The sequence below is a fragment of the Rhyacophila brunnea genome, unplaced genomic scaffold (assembly GCF_057557595.1).
Source record: "Rhyacophila brunnea isolate RB1 unplaced genomic scaffold, BYU_Rbru_1.0 scaffold_4, whole genome shotgun sequence".
Taxonomy (NCBI): Eukaryota; Metazoa; Arthropoda; class Insecta; order Trichoptera; family Rhyacophilidae; genus Rhyacophila; species Rhyacophila brunnea.
The window spans coordinates 53,256,573-53,281,391 of record NW_028233068.1 but is presented as its reverse complement, the minus strand read 5'-3'; the positions used below and the strand labels follow the sequence as shown (position 1 = coordinate 53,281,391).

Genomic DNA, 24,819 nt, shown 5'->3' with positions numbered 1-24,819 from the left:
CACTAGTTTTTCCAGCGGATAGTAGATATTATTAATTATTGTAATTGCAGATTCTATTGGTTTTTTTGTATAATTTTATATATATTTACTTCGAAACGTGAACCTGATAAATTGATATGTCTCTTCTATAATGTATTTGGCATTATTTATATATATTTATTTGGCCCGCAGGGGTCTAGGACGATTTGACGCCGCGAACTGGCCACGGCCGATTGGCCCCCGCTAATTGGCCGCCGGGACGATAGGACGCTGGTACAATTGGGCGGCGGTACAATTGGACACTGGACAGAAATTCTTACGACTATAAATTATTTATGAAATCATTATTGTCAACTCCCTTTCCTGTCAATGAGCTACACTTATGGATATTTTGAATTCAGTTGTTTTGTAGGTATATTGTGTTGAATATACTATACAAATAGTGATATATTAATCCAAAAACTATCGATACTTTCTTTCAATGATTTGACAGTTAAGATGGATAATTTATTGTAACAATTATAATAGCTCAATACATAAATATGATAAATTACCATCGATAGCCGCCTTGTGTATAGAATAGACCCACTATTTTGATACTTCTTCTTTCGATGTGGCCCTATATTTTGGATGTTTCAATTCACAATCAACATATAATATAAGATTTCGATAATATCGAAATATAATGATTGCTTTGCATATTTTATCTTATAGGTATGTGCCATAGACTCAGTCATCAAATCATTATGCTTTCGATGATAAAAGTGGACTAAACTAACAAGTAAGCGGCAATAAAATACATGTTGGAAATTGTACAAATTTTACTTCTTTCCTAAAATTTGTTTTAAATTAATCGAACATCTAAATAATATGTCTCTTAATACATGCGTATCCATTGTCGAGCGGCTACGTCAAAATAATATGTTTGTTTGGGTTGAGGTTGTAGATAGAAAGTGACACGGGTACGGTATCCATGGACGCCATCGCCGACAGTGTTTAGGTGGCGTCTGCTTTATCGTCGTGTCTCGCTCGGTACGCACGCACTCATGCTTGTTTCATGTCCAAACTATCGAACCTTGCATAATATTATAATAAATCTGATTGTCTGTGCATTTTATAATATGTACGTAAAATAGTAAAACTAATTATGATTTTTTCGTTTTGTTTCAGGAGGCCGTCGTCAGGATTAAAGAAAGAAGCTCGCCATAAAATGTAGAAAAGAGATTCGAAACGATTTTTTATAATAATATTTAGATTTAACAATAATTCGAAACGAATACGCGACCATTCTCATGGATAATAAATAATAATGTACAAATTTGGTGTATAATTGAAGAAAATATTTAAAGAAAAAAAAAAAAAAAAACTGTCCGCGACAGTAGTTTTTATTACATCTAATTTGATGACCATAATAATAGTTGGTTTCTATTCAATTTTCTGTTGATTACACTAATAAAAGGCCAGCAGATAAGTATCGTGTTTTTAGAAAAAAATATTAAATTATAGCCAATCGACACTGTAACACGACACGCAATGATCAATTCGGTGACTAATCAATAACTTCTCGTAAACGCGCTGAATCAATTTTTCAGTATCATATGTGTGGACTGGAAAATCAATCATTTATTCAGTGAATTTCGTACGGGACGGTGTTGACAAATTAAGTGATATCAGTCGGTACGAATATTATAGAATAAATAATTTCATACGCTTTTTTTAATATCGCATAGTCGTATTATAAAATATAAACACGTTTTATCTGCGCCATAATGTTTGAGTGTTAATTCCATTAGTAGGATATTTAATTTTTGTGATACTGATACGCAAATCAGATTGATAATAATTTAATGTCAACTGTGTGATTTATTGAAAAATATTTGTGTTTATTATTTACGTTTGAATGTTTAAGGTTAAACAGTTTCATAATGAGCTGATAAATGAGTTTTTTGATAGTGAGATTTGACGCAGTCGTTATTCCTTTGTGTCAGCGTAAATGAGTCAAGGAAATTATTTGGAACGATAAAGACGCAACGTACGTTCCATTCTGATTCAAAATGCCCGCCATACTGTCGAAGGTTCGCGATGACGTCACCAGAGCGTGCTCCGCGCTGTCGCTGTCGTCGCCGACGGTGTGCGGCTGCGCAGTCGGAGCGGCCGCCGTCGGATTGGTCGGTTACCGGCTGATGTCGCACCGGACGACGCGAGCGCGGGCCGCCAAAACGAAACGCTCGAACGGGACCCGCCGCATAAACAACAATTATGAGAAAATCCTATCGGAAAAGTGCAAAACTCCGACGACTTGTGACGCGAAAAGTGAAAATGAAAAATGTGAAACGTGCCGCAGCAATGCGGAGTGCGAGAACCATCAGAATCCGTCCGATTCCGACGAAGACTTGAGTCCTAAGATCCTCAGAAAGTTGGGGGCGCGAGTCCCCGGACTCAATAAACAGTTTATTCGGCAGATTATTATATTAGTAAAAATTATGGTGCCTAGATTGTACTGCAGGGAGACGGGTCTCCTCGCCGTGCACACGTTGTGTTTGTTTACTAGAACTTTTCTGTCGATCTTCGTCGCCTCCATGGAGGGCTCCATTGTGAAATATATAGTTAAAAAAGATCTCAATAACTTTTTGTTAATGCTAATGAAATGGTTCGGAATCGCCATCCCGGCGACGTTTATCAATTCGATGATTAGATATTTGGAGAACAAATTGGCGCTAGCTTTCAGGTAAACACCAAATTTAATTTAGCTTAATTAAAAAATAATCAATTCCACCTCAAAACTTTCCATAAGATCGAGTCTGGTTATGTAAATAATATTTTTTTAATAAGCATTAAATTAATTATTTGGTTGTGTTTTTCACATAAATATATTTTTTTTAATTAAAAAAATAATTTAATCATGGTAATTATGTATACATAGTGATTTTATTTGAATAATATTGATACTATTTTCCATTAAGGGGGATCCTTATACCAACAAAGGCACCTAGCGGAAAAATACGAAGCTTGCAATTTGAGACATTTTCTTGATAATTTACAATCTCAACTGTATTAATTAATAAATATGTATCTGAAAACATTAATAAGTTTTTTTTAAGTCAAAGATAAACTTACAATATTGTAACAAAGTGTAATAAAATGTGAATTTGTTGCAGGGTCCCATCTTATTATTACATTATATTTTATGGTCATATTTATTATTAAAATTTATTTTATTAAGTTTTCAATTTTTAATAAAATATAATATAATAATAAGATGGGACGGGACCCTGCAACAAATTCACATTTTTTACGATTGTAAGTTTATCTTTGACTTAAAAAACAAATCTTTTTAATGTTTTCAGATACATATTTATTAATTAATACTGTTGAAATTGTAAATTATCAAAAAAATGTCTCAAATTGCAAGCTTCGTATTTTTCCGCTAGGTGCCTCTGCTGGCATGCCTCCCCCCCTTAAATACTCTCTTGGTAAAAAACCACCTTTTTTGGATCCAGAGAATGGACCTAATAGGCCGTGCAAGTGGCTAACATCCATTTCTTATAAACTGAAAACCTATTAAGAAACCAAACTGTATTATTTGATGGAATTTTCATAACAAAAAATCTTTTGCAGATCACGACTTGTGGACCACGCTTACAAAATGTACTTCAAAAACCAAACTTACTACAGGGTGTCCAATTTAGACAGCAGAATAGAAAACGCTGACCATAGGTGAGTTCCAAAGATGTTAAAGAAATCTTCATACAGGCGTGAAGCCTTATAGTTATTATAGTGAAGATAAATTAGGGGAATTTATCGCGGGGATATAGACTTGGTTGCGATACGCGAAATTTCACAATCAATGGGGATTTGAAATATAAAGTAATTTAATATAAAAAAAAAATACTTTGTCATACATAAAATAAAAATAGGTATCTAATATAACTTTGCAATAAACTGAAAAAATAACATTCATTTTGTTTCGTGTCATAAAAAAGAATCTGTAAAATTTGTCGATAACAGTCAAATAACCTGATTGTATGTCCAAGATGATTCCTGGTATGTGAATGTATGACGAACATATTCACACTCGTTGGAGTAGCGATGAATGAGGGTTACCTGTATACTGAACTTAAATATATGGAAGTAAAGTTGAAAAATAGTTTGGTAAGGTTAATGATGAAATTAGTCCCAGATTCTTGATTTTATTACGAATCGATGGTGAACCACTATTTAGATTAATAATCACGAAAATCGTAAAAAACACAATGCACCCTGTTCAGCTGTCTTTTTATGTTATGAAATCGCCATCACATGTTGCAATAAATTTAAAATACATATTATCTATAGTTCAAACTCTGGCGAGTAACTGTCAATAACCACACATAGTCCAGCGATACTATTTGGATATAATTCCCCTAAAAGGAGGCTCTGCATATGCATGGTGCTACTGCGCAGTAATAACATACATACAAAAATCAACAGTCGTAGATGCCGTGCTACGGTCACCATCGTTAAAAATGTCTGACGATTTCTAGTATTTCATCCATATCTCGTTGATGGCTAAGAATATCAATTTTTTTGAGATTATGTAGGTTATCCTGGATGCTAGAAACATATTATTACCATCAGGTCACGTGAGCTTATGTGCTATACCATCAGAACATTCAATAATAAAAATGACAACTTTTAAGTGAGTATGACTAAAAAATGTGTAAACTTGGAGATAATAAATAATAAGTTGTGTCACCCGTCAGGTGACATCCATTTTGGCAGAATTAGCTAACTGACACTACAGGAGGACCTCGACTTTCGCACATAATTGGTTCCTGAAAAGGTGTGCGAATGTTGAATGTTCGAAAGTAGAGGTAAGTAAAAAAAAAATTTAATTGTGTGTATTTTGAAATATTTATTTATCAAGTAAATATAAGATGTTTAAGAGACATGTTTAAGTGGGGTTTGCGGGTGTTTCCCTTAACGAGTTATCAAGAGTTAACTGTTTGCCACTCTTCTTTTTCTTTTCTTCGTATAGTATTTTATAACATGCTATGTCTTTATTGATCGCCCTACGCACTTGAGATATGCGTTCTCCATGGGGATCACAATCTTCCATAATACGAGGGTGGGTCAATAAGTCCTTAGAAAAGCCGACAGGTGGCGCGACTAGTACTGTAAGCGGTTTGTTTTCATGCAGCGGCACTTCCGATTCAGTATGCTGCGAAGTTTCAATCAGATTGGTCGGGTTGTTGTGTGTTTCTCGTACATTTAAAAAAAAAATTTGCTTGTGGAAAATGGAAAAATGGAGAAAATTGAGTTTAGAGCTGTTATTAAACATTTTAATATAAAAGGGTTAACAGCAAAGGAAATAAAAAATGAGTTGGATTTAGTTCACGGCATATCTGCTCCTTCACTTGCAACTATTTATAACTGGTTAAATGAATTTAAACATGGTCGTACATCAACAAAGGATAAACCACGCTCAGGACGTCCTGTAGAGGTGACTACACCAGAAATGATCAATAAAATCCACGATATGGTGTTAAGTGACCGAAGATTAAAGTTGAGTGAGATAATTGAGGTTACAGGGATCTCAAAAGGTAGCGTCATTTCTATTTTACATGACAAATTGCAAATATTTTTCATAAAATTTCAAAAATATTTCTGCAAGATGGGTGCCGCGCTTGCTCACAGTCGACAATAAACGCAATAGGGTGGTGGCCTCTAAAGCCCTGTTGTCGCTCATGCAACGCAATCCGGATGAATTTTTTCGTCGCTTTGTGACTGTAGATGAAACATGGATACACCACTATACTCCCGAGACGAAAGAACAGTCAAAGCAGTGGATTGCGAAGGCAAACCATGTCCAAAGAAGGCGAAAACCGTAAAATCAGCTGGTAAGGTTATGGCTACTGTATTTTGGGATGCACGTGAAATTATTTTCGTTGACTATTTGGAAAAAGGAAAAACAATAACAGGGGATTATTATGCATCTTTACTGGACCAGCTAAAAAACGAAATTGAAGAAAAACGGCCTCATTTAAACAGGAAAAAAATCCTCTTTCATCAGGACAATGCCCGTGTTCACACATGTTTACGATCAATGGCTAAAATTGAAGAATTGAAGTTCGAATTGGTCGACCACCCACCGTATTCGCCAGATTTAGCCCCCAGTGACTTTTTCCTTTTCCCAAACTTAAAAAAATGGCTAAGTGGACAACGTTTTTTTTCAAATGAAGAAGTCATCGATCGGACAAATGCTTATTTTGAGGACCTTCCGAAAACTTATTTTTCTGACGGTTTAAAAAAAATTGAGAAACGTCTAATCAAGTGTATTGAGCTCCAAGGAGATTATGTTGAGAAATAAAAAAAAAATACAAAAATAAAAACTGTTTTAATGCTTTTTTCTAAGGAATTATTAACCCACCCTCGTATTTAAAAATTTGTCAAGATGTGTGAAGGCTTCATTCATATTTTTCATTGTTAAAGTCTTGATGATTTTATCGGCTTCTTCTTCCTCACTTTCATTATATATTTCATTTTCGTCAGCCGATTCTCCAGTGAATTTAATATTATGAAAAGAATACCTCATTTTAAACTTGTTAAACCAACCGTTACTTGCTTGAGAAATCGTGTTAGAATCTTCTTTTAATCTAGCCTTCCAATCTTTGTGAAAACTAAGAGCCTTCGCTTGAATAATTGAAATACTCAGAGGGACATCTTTTTGATGTTGGTCATCGATCCATGATGACAAAGATTTTTCCATTTCCTCCATAACTATGCCGTGTCTTTTGGAAACAATCTTTAAAGATATATTTCCACAGTTTTGAACGTACTCCTTAATTTTATTTTTATTTTTCAAAATTGAACATATCGTAGACCTGTTAGTATCATACGAACGTCCAATTGAAGCAAAAGATTCGCCGCTATCAGAACGTCTAATAATTTCCATCTTTGCCTCGATCGTGAGAAGTTTATGAGTCCTTGATTTCTTTTTGTTCGTATCAACACTGCAGTTTTTCCGTTTCTCACTCATGTTTATAAATTTTTAGGGTGAAATATTTCAAATGAATAAAATTAGCAAAACGCACAACATGACACGCCCGCACGCGCTCCTGCGCAAGACTAAACCTATCCTAGCTAGCTCACAAGCAAAGTGACGGTTGCGAGCAGGATGCAAGTGACGCAAGAAATGCACTTGCTTGTGAGCGAGCGAGAAGGGGATATCTTAAACCCACGGCCCACAGCGCGACGTTTTAAAAAAACGATTTTTTTTGAAATGTGCGAAATAGCGAATTGTGCGAAAGTCGAACGTTCATAAGTCGAGGTCCGACTGTATTCATATTCGGATCAAAATGTGCTACAGGATGAGAGCATAATAAATATTTGTATATCATTTTTTTAAAATACCAAGTAAAACAATGTTGTAGACTTTTTGCCTTTAGCGCGAGTTTATCGTGAGCTCATGTAACATGATGATATTGAGTTTCTAGCATTAGTCAACATAAATAAAATGGTAACACTGGGAGGGCCTAAAAAAATTCTCCTGTATCAATACTTTCTTTTGATACAATACCGTACCAAGTACTGATTATTGATACTTTTTCTTTCGATATGCCATCTCTACATCTGGGTATATCTGGAAGTTAAATTGAATGAAAGATATTGGTTTCCAGACTGACTGACGATGTATGCGTATTTGCTTCGTCTTGCGCCCACCTCTACAGCCACCTGACCAAGCCCTGCTTTGATCTCCTTCTCATCGCTCTCACCATGGCGAGGTTCTCCCTTAAAATGAAGGCCAACATTATCGCTGGTAATTATGCGTTCCGTATTGCTATTTTAAAAATTATGCTATTTAACTAATAATACTTGGTGGAAAGACATTACATTAATTAAAATACAATATGCTGTAGAAGAGTGCGACATGTTTAGGAAGAATTGTGCAGTGACGCTATTATTGTTATGTCAGTATTTTGAACATTTAGTTATACAACTTCTTTCTAAATGCGTCACACTCTATGCCCTTAATCCACATAATTTAATAACGATCAAGATCCGTTTCATATACCCAAGGATGTAGACGGACATTATAAACCATTACAAAAATACAGGTTTACAGCTATTTCTAAAAATATTTTAATGATAACAATTATATATTTAGATATGAAAACTAATTAAATACATTAACGCAAGAATATTCTGTGCTTGACGACAGTTATGCAAATAAATTTAACTAGCCTCAGAATACATCGATGTTAATGGCATATACTAGAGATTACAATTTTGGACAGATGGATTACAGGTAACAAAAATAGGTCATTTTCAAGTTGTTTCCAAAAATATTGAAGAAAACCTTCTATATAGATGAAACCTATATATTTTATTATGAAAATAATGCAACAGAGAGCCTCCGGGACTACTAATTTTCTTCCAAACTCTTAAATGTGGAAGTAGGTACAGTAAAAACAAAACAATGATGCGGTTCGTCGATTGTATATGTACGTATACGTACGAATACGCGGTCATCGGCTGCCCATACGCACGCACACTATCGACCGACCGCATTATTGTTTCGTTTTTACTGTACCCTATACCTTTTTGCATATGAGATTAGCACTTACGTCAAACTGGAACTTCCTTCAGTGACTTTTATGGGGAAACCACAAAATGCTCATCGGAAAGAAGATTCGACGTCTTTGGTTATTTCAGGTGAAAATCATATGAAAGCCAATCTCTAAATTCTATAAATTGTAAAACCAGTAGGTGTTTTTGATACAATATGTAGATTTTAGAAGAAGATTAATTTTATTGAAACCATTCATTTTCAACATTCTACGGGAGTTGAATTAATTCAGCCGTTTTAAATGAACCTACTGAAGAATCATACCAACATTGGATTTGATTCCTGGCTATGACCAGAGAACAATTATTATTACTGTCATCAATACCTACAAGGCAAATTTGAATTACCAATAGGATCTATCTAATAAATGTCGAAAAGTTACTATGAATTAAATTATTCAACAAAAACAATGTTAATAATTATGACGTTGTTGCTTTTAACTATTATGTCTTTCTACCATGGAATAACAGTAGGTGCCTAAAGAAAATTCATAACGCAAATTTTGTATTACAGTATGTTCTATTATTTTGCAGGTCCTCTATTTGCAGTATCGGTGGTAGGCATAACAGGTAACATAATGAGGATACTCAGTCCTAAGTTCGGGCAGCTGGTGAGCGAGGAGGCGCAAAGGCACGGCTACCTGCGACACATCCACTCGAGGATCATCGCCCACGCTGAAGAGATCGCCTTCTATGGAGGACACAAGGCAATTTCACATTGTTATTAACTTACTTATTTTAAGCACTCACCATCAATCAGTATTGCAGTGCCATACTTTATCACAAATAAGTCACTAATAAGTTACTTAGAAAAATTCTTTTAAAATTGGATTGTAATGTTATTTCTGTCTTTTACGTGTGAATAAGGGAGTTAAAAGATAAAAGATTGATTGTAAGTGCGGTACACAAAAACTCAGTCATAGATCAGGATTAGGATCTGAAAAAAAAGATTAGTTATTAATGACTATGAATGCTAGCAAAACATTTTAATTGAAAAATCAAAATTAAGAGGGCCAAAATTATTAATCTGTGTCCCTTTGATTGGCTCTTAAAATCCTTCTTATAAATATTTATTAAAATGTAGTTTAATAATGAAAAAGGTATCTCTTGTCTTCAGGTGGAGCTCCGTGAATTATTCAGCGCGTACAACGGTCTGGTGGGTCAGATGAACGTGATCTTTGGTCAGAAGTTGTGGTTCGTGATGCTGGAGCAGTTCTTCATGAAGTACGTTTGGAGCGGTACCGGAATGGTTATGGTCGCTTTGCCAATTTTGATGGGAAAAGCCAGTTCAGGTAATTTTGAAATTGGAGTTAGAAACTAGATTTGATGTGTTTTATGTATACACTTCTGAAGTAAACTTCATGTAAAATGATCTATTCCTGCCTTCAGTATATTTATTCGGTATACTATTTGTTACGGTACTTACCTAAATATGCTTTGAAACATTGTGTTCAGATGACTAATTCAGTTATTATTGTAGAGTTACATTTTATAAAATAATATACATTCTGCTGGTTGGTTTATTAATTGATAGCAAAAAATTTGGACTATAAATAGAATGAGTCTTATCGTATTTCTGTTATGACATGTTGAATTCATTTTGCAAGCACATGAAGCATGGTTTAAGTTGGTAAACTCAGTTTTCATTCCGATTTGCTCACATACACAATGGCGGCCATTTTTATGTTCATTGTGATTACTTACTCGAGTGCAGCTATAAACAGTTTTACACAAATATGATTTTACAACAAAACAATAATGTACTGAACTGTAGTATTTATTGGCTGCTTATCTTATCTAGTCATCGTGACAAATCGTTTTATACAACCTGCAAATTGGCAAATGAATGTCATAGCAGTAGTGTGAACGTCTCTGCAAATGAACCTGCAATCCGAATTCACTTGTAGCTAACTTTGTCAGTGGACCAATGGTCCTATTTTTTGCTTCAATTTCATACATTTAGGTTCCATCTCCATGGTTTTTTCAACATCTTTGGTCGATAGCCATTTTAGTTGTCACACAGTCTTGATAATGGTGTGACATCCGAGATGGTAATAATCTATCACTTATAAACCAACCTGTAGAGTTTATATTATCATTTTGCATTGTGTTAATATATAAATTTGTTGGTTTTGTCATAGCGTCCGACAGAGAAGGAGTGATCAGTGAAAGATCTGAATATTTGACTACTTCGAGGAACCTTCTCAACTCTGCTGCAGATGCTGTTGAAAGGCTCATGTCTAGCTATAAGGTAATTGCTGTGATTGCTTTAATTTTATTATTTTTCTAATATGTTTTCATTTTGTAGAGGAATATTCGGATGATTTGGTAAAACACTTTGTTTCTGTCAATAGGAAATCGTGACGCTTGCAGGTTATACTCACCGGGTGGCGAGTATGTTCCAAGTGTTTGAGGATGCAGCGCAAGGGCGCTACGTCAAATCCACCCTCGATCAGTCGTCCCCCAAAATGAACTGCATCAGTGGGAAGGATGACTTCAGAGTTGATTTTATCAACGGACAGCCGATTGCCAAAGGTAGATATCAGTCGTGTAAACTAGTTTTGAACCTTATCCATCCAATGAGTACATTGTCATTTTGTTATTGGTTGCTGTTGCCTGTGTGCCTCATTCAGCCAAAGATCTTTTGTCAGGTCAATTGCTTTTCTCTCTTTCTCCGCTATCAGCAAATTGAAATCTTATCTGATGTACATTCATCAAGAACACTAAAGTTTTGGTTGGTTAATCCTTTACCTAAATCATAGATGCCTCTGGTCAATATTTGTGATACATCTGATAGAGACATGTAGCCCTATTCTAGCAGTCGTATTTACTAACAACATGAAATTTAGCACTCGGGCTGCGGGTGGATGTCTTCACGAGGAGGTGTGAGTGATCGGTCAGCGGGTGGTCGTAATATTTAGAAGGGAAGCAATGGACTGTATTAGCGGGTGGGGTGTAACTGCGACCACATGGGAAAGAGGGTGGGTATAGACTGATAGACTGTGGAATTGCACTGACCTCGAAGACATGGTGGCTCCTGTTGACACCGATTAAATGCGCAAGATGTGCACTCAAACTTCAAATTGTATATACGGCTCGTCTTAGTTTTGTTTGACACTTAAGTAGCTGTTTAATGTCGGAATTGCACTGATCCACCTCAAGTCCATCGAGTCATTCCTCTCTGCCCATGATAAGGTGAGGCCATGGGGAGAAGTCGGACAGGACATTAAGTAACTCAAACAGTAGGTTTATTAGATTGTCATTTTATTTTCTTTTATTTGTTTATAGTCAGTCATCATCATTGTTGTTGTATTTGTAGGTAAGATTACATACACTGAAGACTTGTCGATTGACCTGATCGACGTTCCAATTGTGACTCCCAACTGCGACGTGATGGTCGGCAAGATGAACCTACACATCGAACCTGGTCATCACTTGATCATTACTGGACCAAATGGATGCGGAAAATCGAGGTATGCTATAGGTTGCTGTGTAATTTATTTGTTTACCAATTGATGAAATAGGGCATTGTCTAATGAAGTCAAACAATAACTACACAAATATATTTTGATAATGATTGATGGTAATTCACAATAGTAATTTTTCCCTTACAACGCGTTAGAAACGTTGTTATTATTGTCCGTATCATCATTATAATCTAAACATTTCAATAAACTAACAAATGGTTGTGAAATCCTACAATGTCCTGGCCAGATTTTATAATGGTGATTAGTTGTCGGCCATTGAATCGTTGGCCGTGATATGATAGTACAGACACAAAAATATTCAATATTGAATAATTCTAAAACATTACTGCAGTAAACTCGCATCTTGACGTATGTATGAGAAAGGCATATTGAGGAAAAAAACTCTTATTTAAAGATATGAGCTTTTAATATGTGCTAAAGCTAAAGGCATTTATAGCGACTCATGTATTTATATATGTGTTTAAATTTAAATGTATATTTTGTGGTAGGTTTTATTTTTTAACCAAGTAACCAAAAATCGACAAAAAATGAGATATAGGTTGGCAGTTGCAAATGCATTATATCGCAATCAATTTTTAATACATAATATCTTTTTTCCTTCACTTATTTTGACATGTGTTGACATTTGAATCGTCATAATGTATAGAATCATGGGCGTACGATCTTTCTCGTTTGCTCACATATAATAAAATTACAAACTACAGTGAACTAAATGTAAGCCGACAGGCGAAGCAGGATAAACTAGATTCTTTTTAGCAACTGGAAACAAAGTGAATATTTTTTTTGAAAATTTATGAATATTGAATTTGGTAGAGTATTGTGTATACTGTATAGGTATATATATTAAAAATAAATGTGTTATTTGTTTCCAGTCTGTTCCGCATTGTGTCGGGCTTGTGGCCAGTGTACGCTGGGGAGTTAAAGATCCCTCGCAACTGCGAATGTGCTTCCTGCACCGAGCAAAATAACCAACAGTCGCTGGCAGATGTCACCAAGACTGTTCTTCAAGACTCCTGTGATAAAAGACCGACGCTCTTCTATATTCCTCAGAGGTGAGTCGGTCATACGCCCATCTGATTTCAATTCAATTTTTGAAGTTATACTTCTTTAGGCGTGTTTGGAAAATCAGATCAGAGTGTATTTTTGGCGTGTGACATGTAACACATAATTTATTTTTTCACATGAAAAAAACGCACTCGATTGGATTTGAACCACCGATTGTTCGGTTATCAGAAACAGAGAACGCACTACGTTTACACCACAGTATGATACTGCAATCGTGACGATTATACAGTATAATATTATAGTTTAGAATTGTTCCGTTGCCTAGGCAGCGAATTTATTATTGTCGGCCATTTGCAATTCCTTACATAAACAAACTATTAAACGTCATAGTGGCAGTTGTTACTATAAAAATAAAAACAACAATAAATAATTATATAATTTAGTAATATAAGTTAAAGTGTATAGAAATAAACCAACGGCGTTTCAATAAGCGGTCCTTTTTCTTGAGTGTGTAATTTAACAAGATAATTAAGAGCTAGTCGAAGAATCTAGGTAAATTTTGTTTTTGTTTTGTTACGCCAAAGAAGTATAACTTCTAACGGGCGTAAAAGTACACACACCGTTTTTTTTTTAATTGCTTTTCGTGTAATAACCCTTTGAATGTGAACGATAAACATAATAATTTTATTTTGATTAATTTCAGACCTTACATGTCAATCGGCACGTTGCTGGACCAAGTGATCTATCCTTCCACCCGAGAGGAATTCGCGGCGACCGGCAGCGACGGAGAAACTCGAGTGAGGAGAATCCTCGCATTGGTTTCACTGGGACATGTGTTGGCCCGGGAAGGTCTGAACGCTGTCAGAGATTGGAGAAACACTCTCTCCGGTGGAGAGAAACAGCGTATGGCCATGGCTAGGCTGTTCTATCATAGGTATGGCATTTTATAATTCATGCAATATTATCGATTGATTTAATGTCTACTTACAACATGACGTATCTCTCTGATAATGTGACAATATATTGATTTTTGTTTTGCATTTGAATTATATTTTAACTTATAGTATTTTAATAATGGATTGTTTATTTTTCAGGCCTGTATATGCATTACTCGACGAATGCACGAGTGCTGTGTCAATGGACACAGAAATCACACTTTACGAATCGGCAATCAAAGAAGGCATCACCTTATTATCCATCACTCACAGACCTAGTTTATGGTAAGCATTGTCATCTTTTTTTTTATTCATATTGTGTGTCTAGTGATAGTATCAATTAATCAAAAATGTCAAATTAAATTTGACCACCTCTTCAATTACATTTTTTTTATGATAAAATTAGGTAGGTATCATTTTTTTTAATAAAATAAATATTTTCTATTTTTCTGGAAAATAGTTACAATTTGTCAATGTGATGATTTTCACAAAATACATGTAACTTAATGTACACAACACCGCCCATAACATTGATGCAACACTTTTGGTTGAAAAAAACATCTGCTGTTGCATGCAACAGATTTGGAAGCATACGGCATGAGTGTCGCTTGTGTCCATATAATTTTACCGTGCCAGTCACTTTTCAAGCTATACTTGATCGTATAGTTGCCGTGCGATGATTAATTTATCCAATACAAATTCACTCTTTCTTTGTCAGATTAATTTCAGAGATCGTGTCGTGTTGTTTCAGTATGCATTGTGCTTTAGATTGGTTGATTAGGAATCATTCAGTTTCTTATTGTATGCTTTGTCAGTCCCCTTAGATGCAAATGAAGGATTAGCATTGATAGATTATTGTCTACTTGGTGGTGTATTTTCATGCAAAATTTTATTTATTGACCAATAACACCTAGTTTTATAAACAATACCTATAGTATTATATGGTAATTTGTCAGTTTGGTTGTAATAATTAAAAACAGCATAATTATTATATAATTAATCTACCATGTCTCTAGCACTTTCATATTATGTTAAATGCTAGTGTTTAAATTTTTTTTAAATACAATAATAATCGCTTAGTGATGAGTTTCGCCACTGGCTCTTTCTAATATTTTTTGTAACTTTCAGGAAATATCACAAACATATCTTGGAGTTTGACGGAGTTGGCAATTGGTCGTACAGACCCCTGACGCATCCCGAAGATAAACAAGCGTAGTGAATTTAAGTGATAGACGGCCAGTCTAAGCAATAGTAATATATAATGATAGTAACACCTTAGCGGGTTGCTATGACTAAATTATTTTTTTATTAGCCCGTTGTCTCATAATGGATTTTTTAACAAATTTAATACTTTGTGCGAGTTGTATTCTGTCTAAAGTTACTATACATTTCATAATATAATATGATATTATAGCAGCTGTATTATTTTTATATCAAGAATTTTTTCGATATGCCTTCATATTGAATAGACTACCTTTTCTACTGGTGAATGGATCTCTACAATGCGGAGGTGAATTAATAGAATATTATTTGTTAACACAATAATATGTATAATGTATTGAGTGAAAAAAACTAACATGTGAATTTTACCCAGTGGAATAGAAACCCGGTCAGAAACCAAACTTCTGCTCCATGTGGTGTGTGTTAACTATTTTTAATTTATTATGAGATAATGGTTTAATGTGATTTCTGTTGAACAAAATTGTGAATGTGAATTAATTAGAATATTCGACGACGTACGAGCCTAAAATGCTTTACTAAAATTGTCTTGTCAAAATTCATACATATAAAAGTAATCATATTATGTAGTCATTTTTTATCATTTAAAATAATATATGAAATATGTAGTTCTATTGTGGAACGTAACCTGATCCTATACGGAACAAAGAGGCTTCATTATATTGATATTATTTTTAAAAGATATATAATATATATAAATTTATATAAGTACCTACACTTTACGATAATGTGGTATATAATAATGTTTGATTAGTGTGTGGTCTGTGTTTTCTTTGAGAGGGTTGTTAAGAAATTGTGATTTGAATAAAAATGGACTTATTGTTAAACAAATAACAACTTTAATAATATCATTATTATTTGATAAGGAAATATCGTTGACCATTATATTTTAATTACCACAAAATATTTTTTTCATCCATAGATTGGACCTCGTTATGAACTGGTTCTATTGATCCACGTTACTTTGGGATAGTTTTAATTAAGATTAAGCTACAGTGAGAAACAACATTTCGAGTGCACATCTGATGAATTAATTAAACATAATATTAAGTATATAATATTAATAATAAAAAAAACTTAATAATATTACATATTATGTACTATTGTTTCGAAAAATGGCTGATACATTATTATACATAATTTTCATTCAGAGATTTTTTTAAACTATGTAAAAAGCTTGCAACTGAATATGTATTAAGAAAATGAAAGCAGTAATTGTGTGTTTTATTTAGTGTCAACTACATTGCAATAATATTGAATTATTTATGATACTGTTTTGTTTTTGATACACTTAGAAATTAGATCATTGATACATTAATAATTATTGCAATTTGCCTGGCATGTCTACCATGACATTGGAAGTGCCATGTTTACAAATCACTATTAGATTGGATCTTGTAAATGAAAAATTATTCATAACAGTAATTGGATTGGACAATTGGACTTTTAAAGATACCTATGTAATTATTTCAATACGGTTTTATAAAAATCTCTGTGATGTGAAAATGCATAATGTCTTACAATTAATTCTCTCAGAAAAAATACTTATATTATTTTAGTAACAGTGCCAACTGTTATATTTTTATACTGGCACCATTTTTTAAACAATATTGGACACCTAGTAAAAATTATTTTGATTCCTTTTCCCTTTTAATATAATATTACATAATATAATCATTATTATTACAACATATTTTTGTATTTCTCTGAAGGAATGAATTATCGAAAATTGTATTGTTTATTTTCTGTGAGTATTCTGTATTGTATTTTTGTCAATTATTTTATTTTTGCATGTCACTTTGCTAACAATAAATCGCTACTTTCCATACACCCAATACCTTGAATAGTATAACGATAATATAATCATATCAGAGGCTATTGATAATTGTGATTACTTATCAAGGGATGCAGTATTTTAATTTAAAATTCTTCACGCAACTTTGGAGCAATACCAAATACAATTTTTGTATAATATGTTCTTTTATATATCATTATTTTCTATTTAGAGACAGGGGATTTTTTTAAATCTATTTGTTGTTCCTTTTGGCTGGACCAAGGGGTTTTTTTTTAATAACACTTGTTTGATCAGCATTGCTTTTGCTGACTACAAAATACCTATACATAGTCAACAATGTGCAAAATGTCTCGTATAACATGCACATTTCATTTTAATGATTGAAAATAGTTTATTCTATATTCCCATTATGAAAATCGCAAGTGGAGAACTTCAAGGTTCTAAGTGTTTTTTCAAGGACGAACACTTAGAACCTTGTAGTATTAGGCTCGCGAAATGTATATGTACTATCTTATGTGGATAACAATATTTTAACCCAAAAAAATTAACTTTTTTCAATATAAACCTGAAACACATACACCAGTAAAAATAACTAATGTTTTATTATGTAATATGTAATCATATTGAGCGTAAATAATGAAAAATGACCAAGTGTGGCAATGCCTTGGATAATTTGAGAGAACTGATTGAGAAAAAATGGTGATATTTTTTGATTTATTTCTTAAATCTTATTGAATTGTTTCGGTTGTGGTACCTTCAGAGAATTATTTATGTTTGCAATGTAAAGAATAATGTGGATTTAATTATGAACTGATTATTTTAATTTTAAGACTCCCTCAGTTACGAAATGCATCCTGCCACTACATTTTCTTCACTAAATAATAAATAATAATTTAAGAATTATATTGTGGTTTGTTTGGATTCAAAGAATTTAATATTTACTCGCCAATTTACAAAGTCAAAACCTTAAATATCTGCATACAATGTAATATTATGTAGATATAATATAAATTATGTGTCCAAAAAATATTTTTGTTTGTTTAGTAAAAATGTAATGTAACTCTTGACATTATTTTTATTTGTTTTATTTATGGAGAACATTTTCATAATGGCGATATTTTTTATTATCTATTTTATAATTTGGGCTTTAATTTTTTTACCGAAGACACATTTAATGTGCAATGTGTACTAGGTATATATTTTATGAGAATATATTATTATTATTTGTCTATTTTAAGTAGCTAATTGATGTCATGATGGCAATGTACATATTATTATTGTTTTTTTTTGGGAAAGAAATGAGTTTGTTTATTTTGTAATAAATAATTGACAATTTATATATGTATTTTTTTTATTTATCATACTTACATATCGTCTCTGTTCTGGCAGAACACACTAACTGGAGAATACTAGTTATGAGTAATTTGACTTTTAAATTGTTAAAATGTTTGAAATGGTCTATCATGTGAGTTTATTAAGTAATCGTAAAAAGGATGACTTTAAAATAAAGACTGTTTATTTATTAAGAAGGTTTCCAGACGGCAAAGTTTGAAATAAGGAACATTTTGGTATAACTAACTCAATATGTAATTTTTTCGAATTAGTGTCTTCTGCCAGAACAGTGACGATATTATTATAATTTGTATTCATAGCACGAATTCATTAATTTATCATCATGAACTTATTCGTCTGTAATTTGAACTGTTTAAAAAGTGGATGTATAACTCATTGTGAGTAGTGTTTTATTTTTCAAACATGAAAAACTAATGATGCATCATCATGATGTAAGGAACTTGTATTGTCAAATGTACGACATGACCGATTTAATTTAGTAAGTATTATTAATTCTATAGCATGGTGAAGATAACTTACCTTTTAACTTAATAAATTGCCTTCAAAAGTGCAAAGACACAAATAATAAAAAAAAATCACCAAAAAATTTGCAAAACAGGGTAAGTAAATAAATAGTAGTGCATAAAAATATATAATTATTCAATCACAAAGTCTAAAATTAATTAGAAATCTTTACCAAAAAAAAAAAAAAACTCAAGTATCTTTGAAATTGAAAATATGATATTAGGAATCTATTTATAAATTTTTCTCTTACTAACTTCTATACCTAAATTTTGTTGTTTCAATCTGATATTTATACTTATCCAAATATTTTCTATTTTCTCAACAATTAATATTTGAAAGTTAATATTAATTCCTATTCAATTTCTAATTGGTATTGATAACAATTTTACTCTTAATTCCTATAAGATAATATAATATTTTATTACCTTCAATCTAGTATCTATGAAAACATTAATTAATATATTTGACAGATTCCTGTGATTTTTGTTATATAGTTATTTACTATTTATTACATAGGGTGGTAAAGTTATGCATATCAAAATAAGTCTATACTAAAGTAAACACTAATAGATTGGGTAGCAGATGAATTCACTTTGTTATTATGATACGGGAAGTATTAATGAAACAAAAATAATTTTAATGAAATCCTATTATGAAATATAACATAGAGATTCAACAGGATGTCTTATAAATCAAAGCAATAGTGTTGCCTTACCTTACAAGAATTTTTAAACACTTTACGACCTACGACTGGTCTGATCATCTCACATTTCGGTGATACATAATAATATAAGCAGTATCTTTTTTATGACTTCCGTTTCTAGATTTCTCAACTCTACCTAAGATTTCTGTCCATTGAAAATATATTTTTACCATTGTATGCAAAATATATCAAATAAAAACTTGAAAATAATTTTATTCTTTGATTGATTTTTTCATCCTACTGGAACAGTAGTTTTCAATTTTTTTCATTTTATCACTAAAGGACAAAAAATGTGGTTTTTTTGAAATAAAAAATCAAAAGATCACCGCACTTAAATAAAAGGATAAAAATGGTCACCATAGTGATAAGGAAGAGCAGTCTACATTGTGTTAATGTCCTTTTAGATGTCAGTTTTGTTGTCCATTTTGGTCCATTCAGTTTGAAATGGTGGTGTATTTAGTTAGACTATCTTACTATGACTATTTAGTTATCTGTTCAGTCTCAGTAGACAGTTCAGTTGGGAAACGGCGATATATATTTATGTGTTTTTTATCCACTAAAAATGAATAATATTTTTATAATAACTTTCTTAACATATTGGTTGGTATAATCCAGTACCTATATTTGAAGAAATAATAATATTTCAATTGAAATTAGAAAAGTAGTGAAAAATACGACAACATAGTAAATTTGCAAGTCAATTTAACTGGAAACTAAAAATGGATATGATAACTGGATAACTGATGGAAAACCCATCCTGTCTCGTTTCTGTTTCGGCTTCAGTCGTCCGTTTCAGTTTTGCATTTACAAGTCAGCTTGACTGATCGGACAGCAAAACTGATTATTTAAAAGCACCTTTATCTACTGAAGAAAACACACGCTGAAGCATATGATTCTATCGTTGTGACCATGAACAGGTCCTGAGAATTGCTCATGACGCACTTTCAATACCACTGCTCTAGACTAGTGCTTCCCAAACTTAAAAGTCACTGCCTCCTAGGGGTCCGCAGGGCTTCTGTGGGCGGCCGCGAAATGTTTCAGTAGAACTGCAAGTATTTATTTATGAATATTTTTTACTGTTATATTCATTTAAATTTGTCAGATATGAACACAATATTATCGATGGTCTAACATTGACACCTCGTAGGTATTATCACTTTTGACAAATGAACGTTTTACACATCAAACTTTTCGTATTTTTTTTCTCCATCTAATGTTAGGAACCTCGTACTGTGTTAAAAATCTCCTCGTATCAACACCGTTGGGAAATAACTGCAACTTCACAATATTGATCTATAATTGACAGAGCATTGGAGCGGAGCTCGGAGCAGTAGCACGGAGCACTGGAGCAATGGGATTTTACCCGGAGCACCTAAAATTTGTAGTGCTCCACTACTTCGGATGTTTTTTTTATTATTAAATTTTCGTCCTAAAATCCAATGATAATAGTATATTTTGACACTTTGCATCACTGGAATTATTTGAAATATGGCAACACTGCCGAGTGATAAATAACCTCACTTTTTTAACAGAAGGAGCAAATAATGAGAAACGATTTGCTGTCAGAATTTTGTTTAATAGAATTAATATGAAAATGACGATTATTTTAAAACTACCTATTTTTAATTTTTTTAACATTTATACTTATACATAATATAATACTTATTAAAACTTTTTACCCGGAGCGGAGCCGGAGCAAGTATTAGGTCTCGGAGCGGAGCAACTCAAAAAAGGGTCCGCTCCAACTCTATGATAATTGACACCATAGATAATATTATTACGAATAATATGATTGACACCTCGTATCTGATCTTGAAGCAGATTGACAGTTCTAGTTTAGCTTTTTTCTTGTTTTTTTGTGATTCTAACCATTTATTATTAATTATTCTGTATGAGATGCCTAAATTAGATTGTATTCAACTGAAAACTATATTATGTACAGTGAAAACCCGATTCTACGATTTTCAAGGGACCGTAGAAAAAAACGATAAATGCGGGATATATTAAAAAAAAAAACCTTTTTCTCCTGGATTTTTTCGACGTCTTGAATTATTTTCAGTTTCTCGGCTAGAGTTCTAGTTTTCTTCATGGGGGGCATTTAAACTTGCGACTTATAAAACTTTGTGATACGAGATGCGAGGCAAGCCTGAGCGTCGACCGACCTGTGCAAACAAAGCGACTCGACTCAAAGGTCTGTAATAGTCTGTAATCATAAACAATTCTACGAGAGCGAAATAAAAAATATTCAACAAAAACGGTCAATCGGGATAATATTTGTGACGGGATCATAATATTTTGATCAGTACTCCGCAACCTTTTCTCACCCACGGCACACAAGTGGTCTTTCCAAAATTCCGCGGCACACCAAACGTAAAACAATTTATACACCAAAACATGGACCCCAGACCAGAATCTTCGGCGCCCCCCCCTACCTATCGCTAAGGTTAAAGACAGTGTGATACTTTAAAATAGCGTTTTTCAAATGATGTTCGAAGTAAAATAAATCGTATTGATTCTATGTTTAGCTATTTTTTGTATTTATTAATTCATTCACTTGAACTACAGTTAGTTGCCGGGTGAACAATAATTATTTGTCGACAATTGGCACAATAATAATAAATTGTTTGTGAAGAAAGAATTTGACCACCTCCAAAGGGCCGCACTAGAGATTGGCTTAGGAGTAAATGAAAACAAAACTAAAGTTATGGTACAAAGCCGACAAAATCAGAGTAGGCTGGGCCAAAGTTCCAGTTTTGGAAAACATCAATTTGAGGTTGTCAACCGGTTCACATACCTGGGTTCCAATATAACAAAAGAGAACGAGGAACTGGAAGAAATAAAAGCCCGAATAACCGCTGCAAATAAATCGTACTTCTCATTGCTGCCCATATTCAAATCCAGAAATGTCCACAGAAAAACTAAGACACGGCTCTATAAAACCGTCATACGCAGTCGTTGCATACGGGTGCGAGTCATGGACGCTAAATGTGAAAGCAGCTGAAATGGTGGATTGCTTTGAGAGAAAGATCCTTAGGCGGATATACGGACCCATGAATGATGGTGGGGAGTGGAGAATTAGGTACAACACGGAACTATACCGCTTATACCAAGATTCAAAACTCTCCAACTTCATAAAACTCCAGAGGCTAAACTGGGCAGGCCATGTCCAGCGCATGCCTGAGTCACGGATACCGAAGAAGATCCTCGAAGGAAACCCAGGAGGGAAAAGGCCAGTGGGAAAGCCACGCACACGATGGGGTGATAATGTTACAAAAGATGCCAACCAGATACTAATAATCAGGAACTGGAAAAGACGTGCGGAGGACCGTTCCGGCTGGAGGACAGCGGTGGAGGAGGCCAGGGCTCGACTTGAGCTGTAGCGCCATCGAAGAAGAAGAAGAATAATAAATTGTATCCCACAATCGTATGTGTTAAAATATTAATGTTAGCGAAGTAAAACAGCGCCGCAGGCGACTTTTTTTGCAAATAGAGCAAATTTGTAATTTGTGTTATCTCACTTATCTGCTTGAGCTGCCACACCACCCCCCCTGAGCTTGGGCCTTGGGGGTTACATACTTACTTATATGATTAATAATTAAATAAACATAATACACGACGAAGAACCAAATGTACATTATTATTCCCATGTATTGGTATTATCAATAAATAGCTTGTTTCAATGATCGTACAAGTTTTTAGCCTTACTTAGTTAGTTTGGTAGCCTTTCAGAAATACGAGGATATTCTTTATTAACCGAAATCCAGAAAATACCATAAGAGGTTCTATAGAATTTTAGCATTGGTTGCAAAAGGGTTTCGAATCCAGTTGTATTGATTGTATGAAAGTAATGATGAAATTTCTTTTGAAGGAAAGTTAGATGTTTTTGAGACGGATCCAAAATTAATTGCTTGTTTTCATTGGTGGTCTGGTAGGTCCTTAGGTACATTTGTAGAGATCCTTGTCTTAAATCTTTCTAATTTATCAGGTCAATATATTTTCATTCTGACCTTGCATTGTTTTATTTAAGTTCATGCAGGTGCTCAAATGTATTTATTACCAGCCATGTACACAAATTTGGCTATTAAGTAAGTATTGTATAATGTACAAAATTATTTGTGTTTTTTTTTGGAAGCAATGCTCCGCGGCACACCTAGCATCGTCTCGCGGCACACTGGGTGCGGAGCACTGATTTAGATGATAGATCGAGGAAAACGATAAATCGTGGAACGGTTAATGAGGGATTATTTAACAGTTCTTATGGGTGTATGGCAGGACTTTCAAAAATGAACGATCCGTGGGGGAAAACGATTTATGCAAGAACGGTAGATCGGGGTTCCACGTACATGTACATACTCGGCATAAAATGTATAAAAATGGTTAAAACCTTTGAACCATTTGAAAAAGTGAGGTTATTTTTCTGTGTGCACGATTTATTTGATTTACCTTAGTGTTATTTACAACAATTATAATTTTAAATGGTATTAGAAAACAGTAGTAGTGTTTTACCCTATTCTAATCTGCAGGGTTTATGTGCATCTGTTGGTTTGAATGGTACAATGTTCAATCAACAGAAACAAATGGTGGTAATGATTATGTCACATTATCCTGCCCTCAAGACAGTGATCTAATGAGTTTCGATGTTGTTAATGATATTTTATACCTGATGGTCATGTTTCTAAATCAGTAATAGCTTTAGAGAGTGATATTTTTTTAAATAGGTAGGTACAGCAGTTTCTTCTATCACCCTGTCACGCCCCAGCATTACAGCATAGGGCAAACACAAATTCACGCCACTTCCCTCGGTCCATCACCAACACTCGCGCCTCCCGCCATGACAGACCTGCAGTACGTAGAACATGTGAGGGAGAGCCGGCCACGGCGACGGTACCCTTGAGGCTGTGCCACAAGGGTACGATGTGTCGCACACTCTGGTGGCATCTGAAACACATGTCCCAGCCACGTAAAGCGTCTTTTCGAAATTACCTCAATCACCGAGGGCTGTCCCCTCACGGACTCGAGTGTTCATACGGACATTTTGAAACAGAGATTCCAGTCCTGCCGCCAGCGAAATACATTAGCTAAATACTGGAGTTTCAATCTCGTCTTTTTTGAGTATTCACCTGAGCGGATGGCATCAGGGAATATTTCTCAGTGTTGCCATCATGGAAATACTCAAAAATACAACATTTTTTCTTAATCCATTTGTTACTG

The 24,819-nt window shown here is 33.8% G+C and overlaps 1 protein-coding gene across 2 annotated transcripts in view; it reads left to right on the top strand.

The window, feature by feature from the left end:
• The window catches only part of Abcd1 (ATP binding cassette subfamily D), a 143,605-nt gene extending 128,026 nt beyond the window's left edge, over window positions 1–15,579 (top strand). The window contains exons 3-15 of one of the 2 annotated variants that reach the window (XM_085954525.1): window positions 1,150–1,191; window positions 1,889–2,707; window positions 3,598–3,696; window positions 7,638–7,777; window positions 9,121–9,293; window positions 9,704–9,878; window positions 10,728–10,837; window positions 10,941–11,121; window positions 11,906–12,059; window positions 12,947–13,126; window positions 13,783–14,013; window positions 14,174–14,299; window positions 15,143–15,376. In XM_085954525.1, coding sequence (XP_085810651.1) covers window positions 2,034–2,707; window positions 3,598–3,696; window positions 7,638–7,777; window positions 9,121–9,293; window positions 9,704–9,878; window positions 10,728–10,837; window positions 10,941–11,121; window positions 11,906–12,059; window positions 12,947–13,126; window positions 13,783–14,013; window positions 14,174–14,299; window positions 15,143–15,230 — 2,331 coding nt within the window. In that variant the 5' untranslated portion in view covers window positions 1,150–1,191; window positions 1,889–2,033 and the 3' untranslated portion in view covers window positions 15,231–15,376. Of the gene's footprint in view, window positions 1–1,149; window positions 2,708–3,597; window positions 3,697–7,637; window positions 7,778–9,120; window positions 9,294–9,703; window positions 9,879–10,727; window positions 10,838–10,940; window positions 11,122–11,905; window positions 12,060–12,946; window positions 13,127–13,782; window positions 14,014–14,173; window positions 14,300–15,142 lie in introns of both variants that reach the window. The other variant, XM_085954524.1, reaches the window with a different exon arrangement.
• The last annotated feature ends 9,240 nt before the right edge of the window (window positions 15,580–24,819 follow it).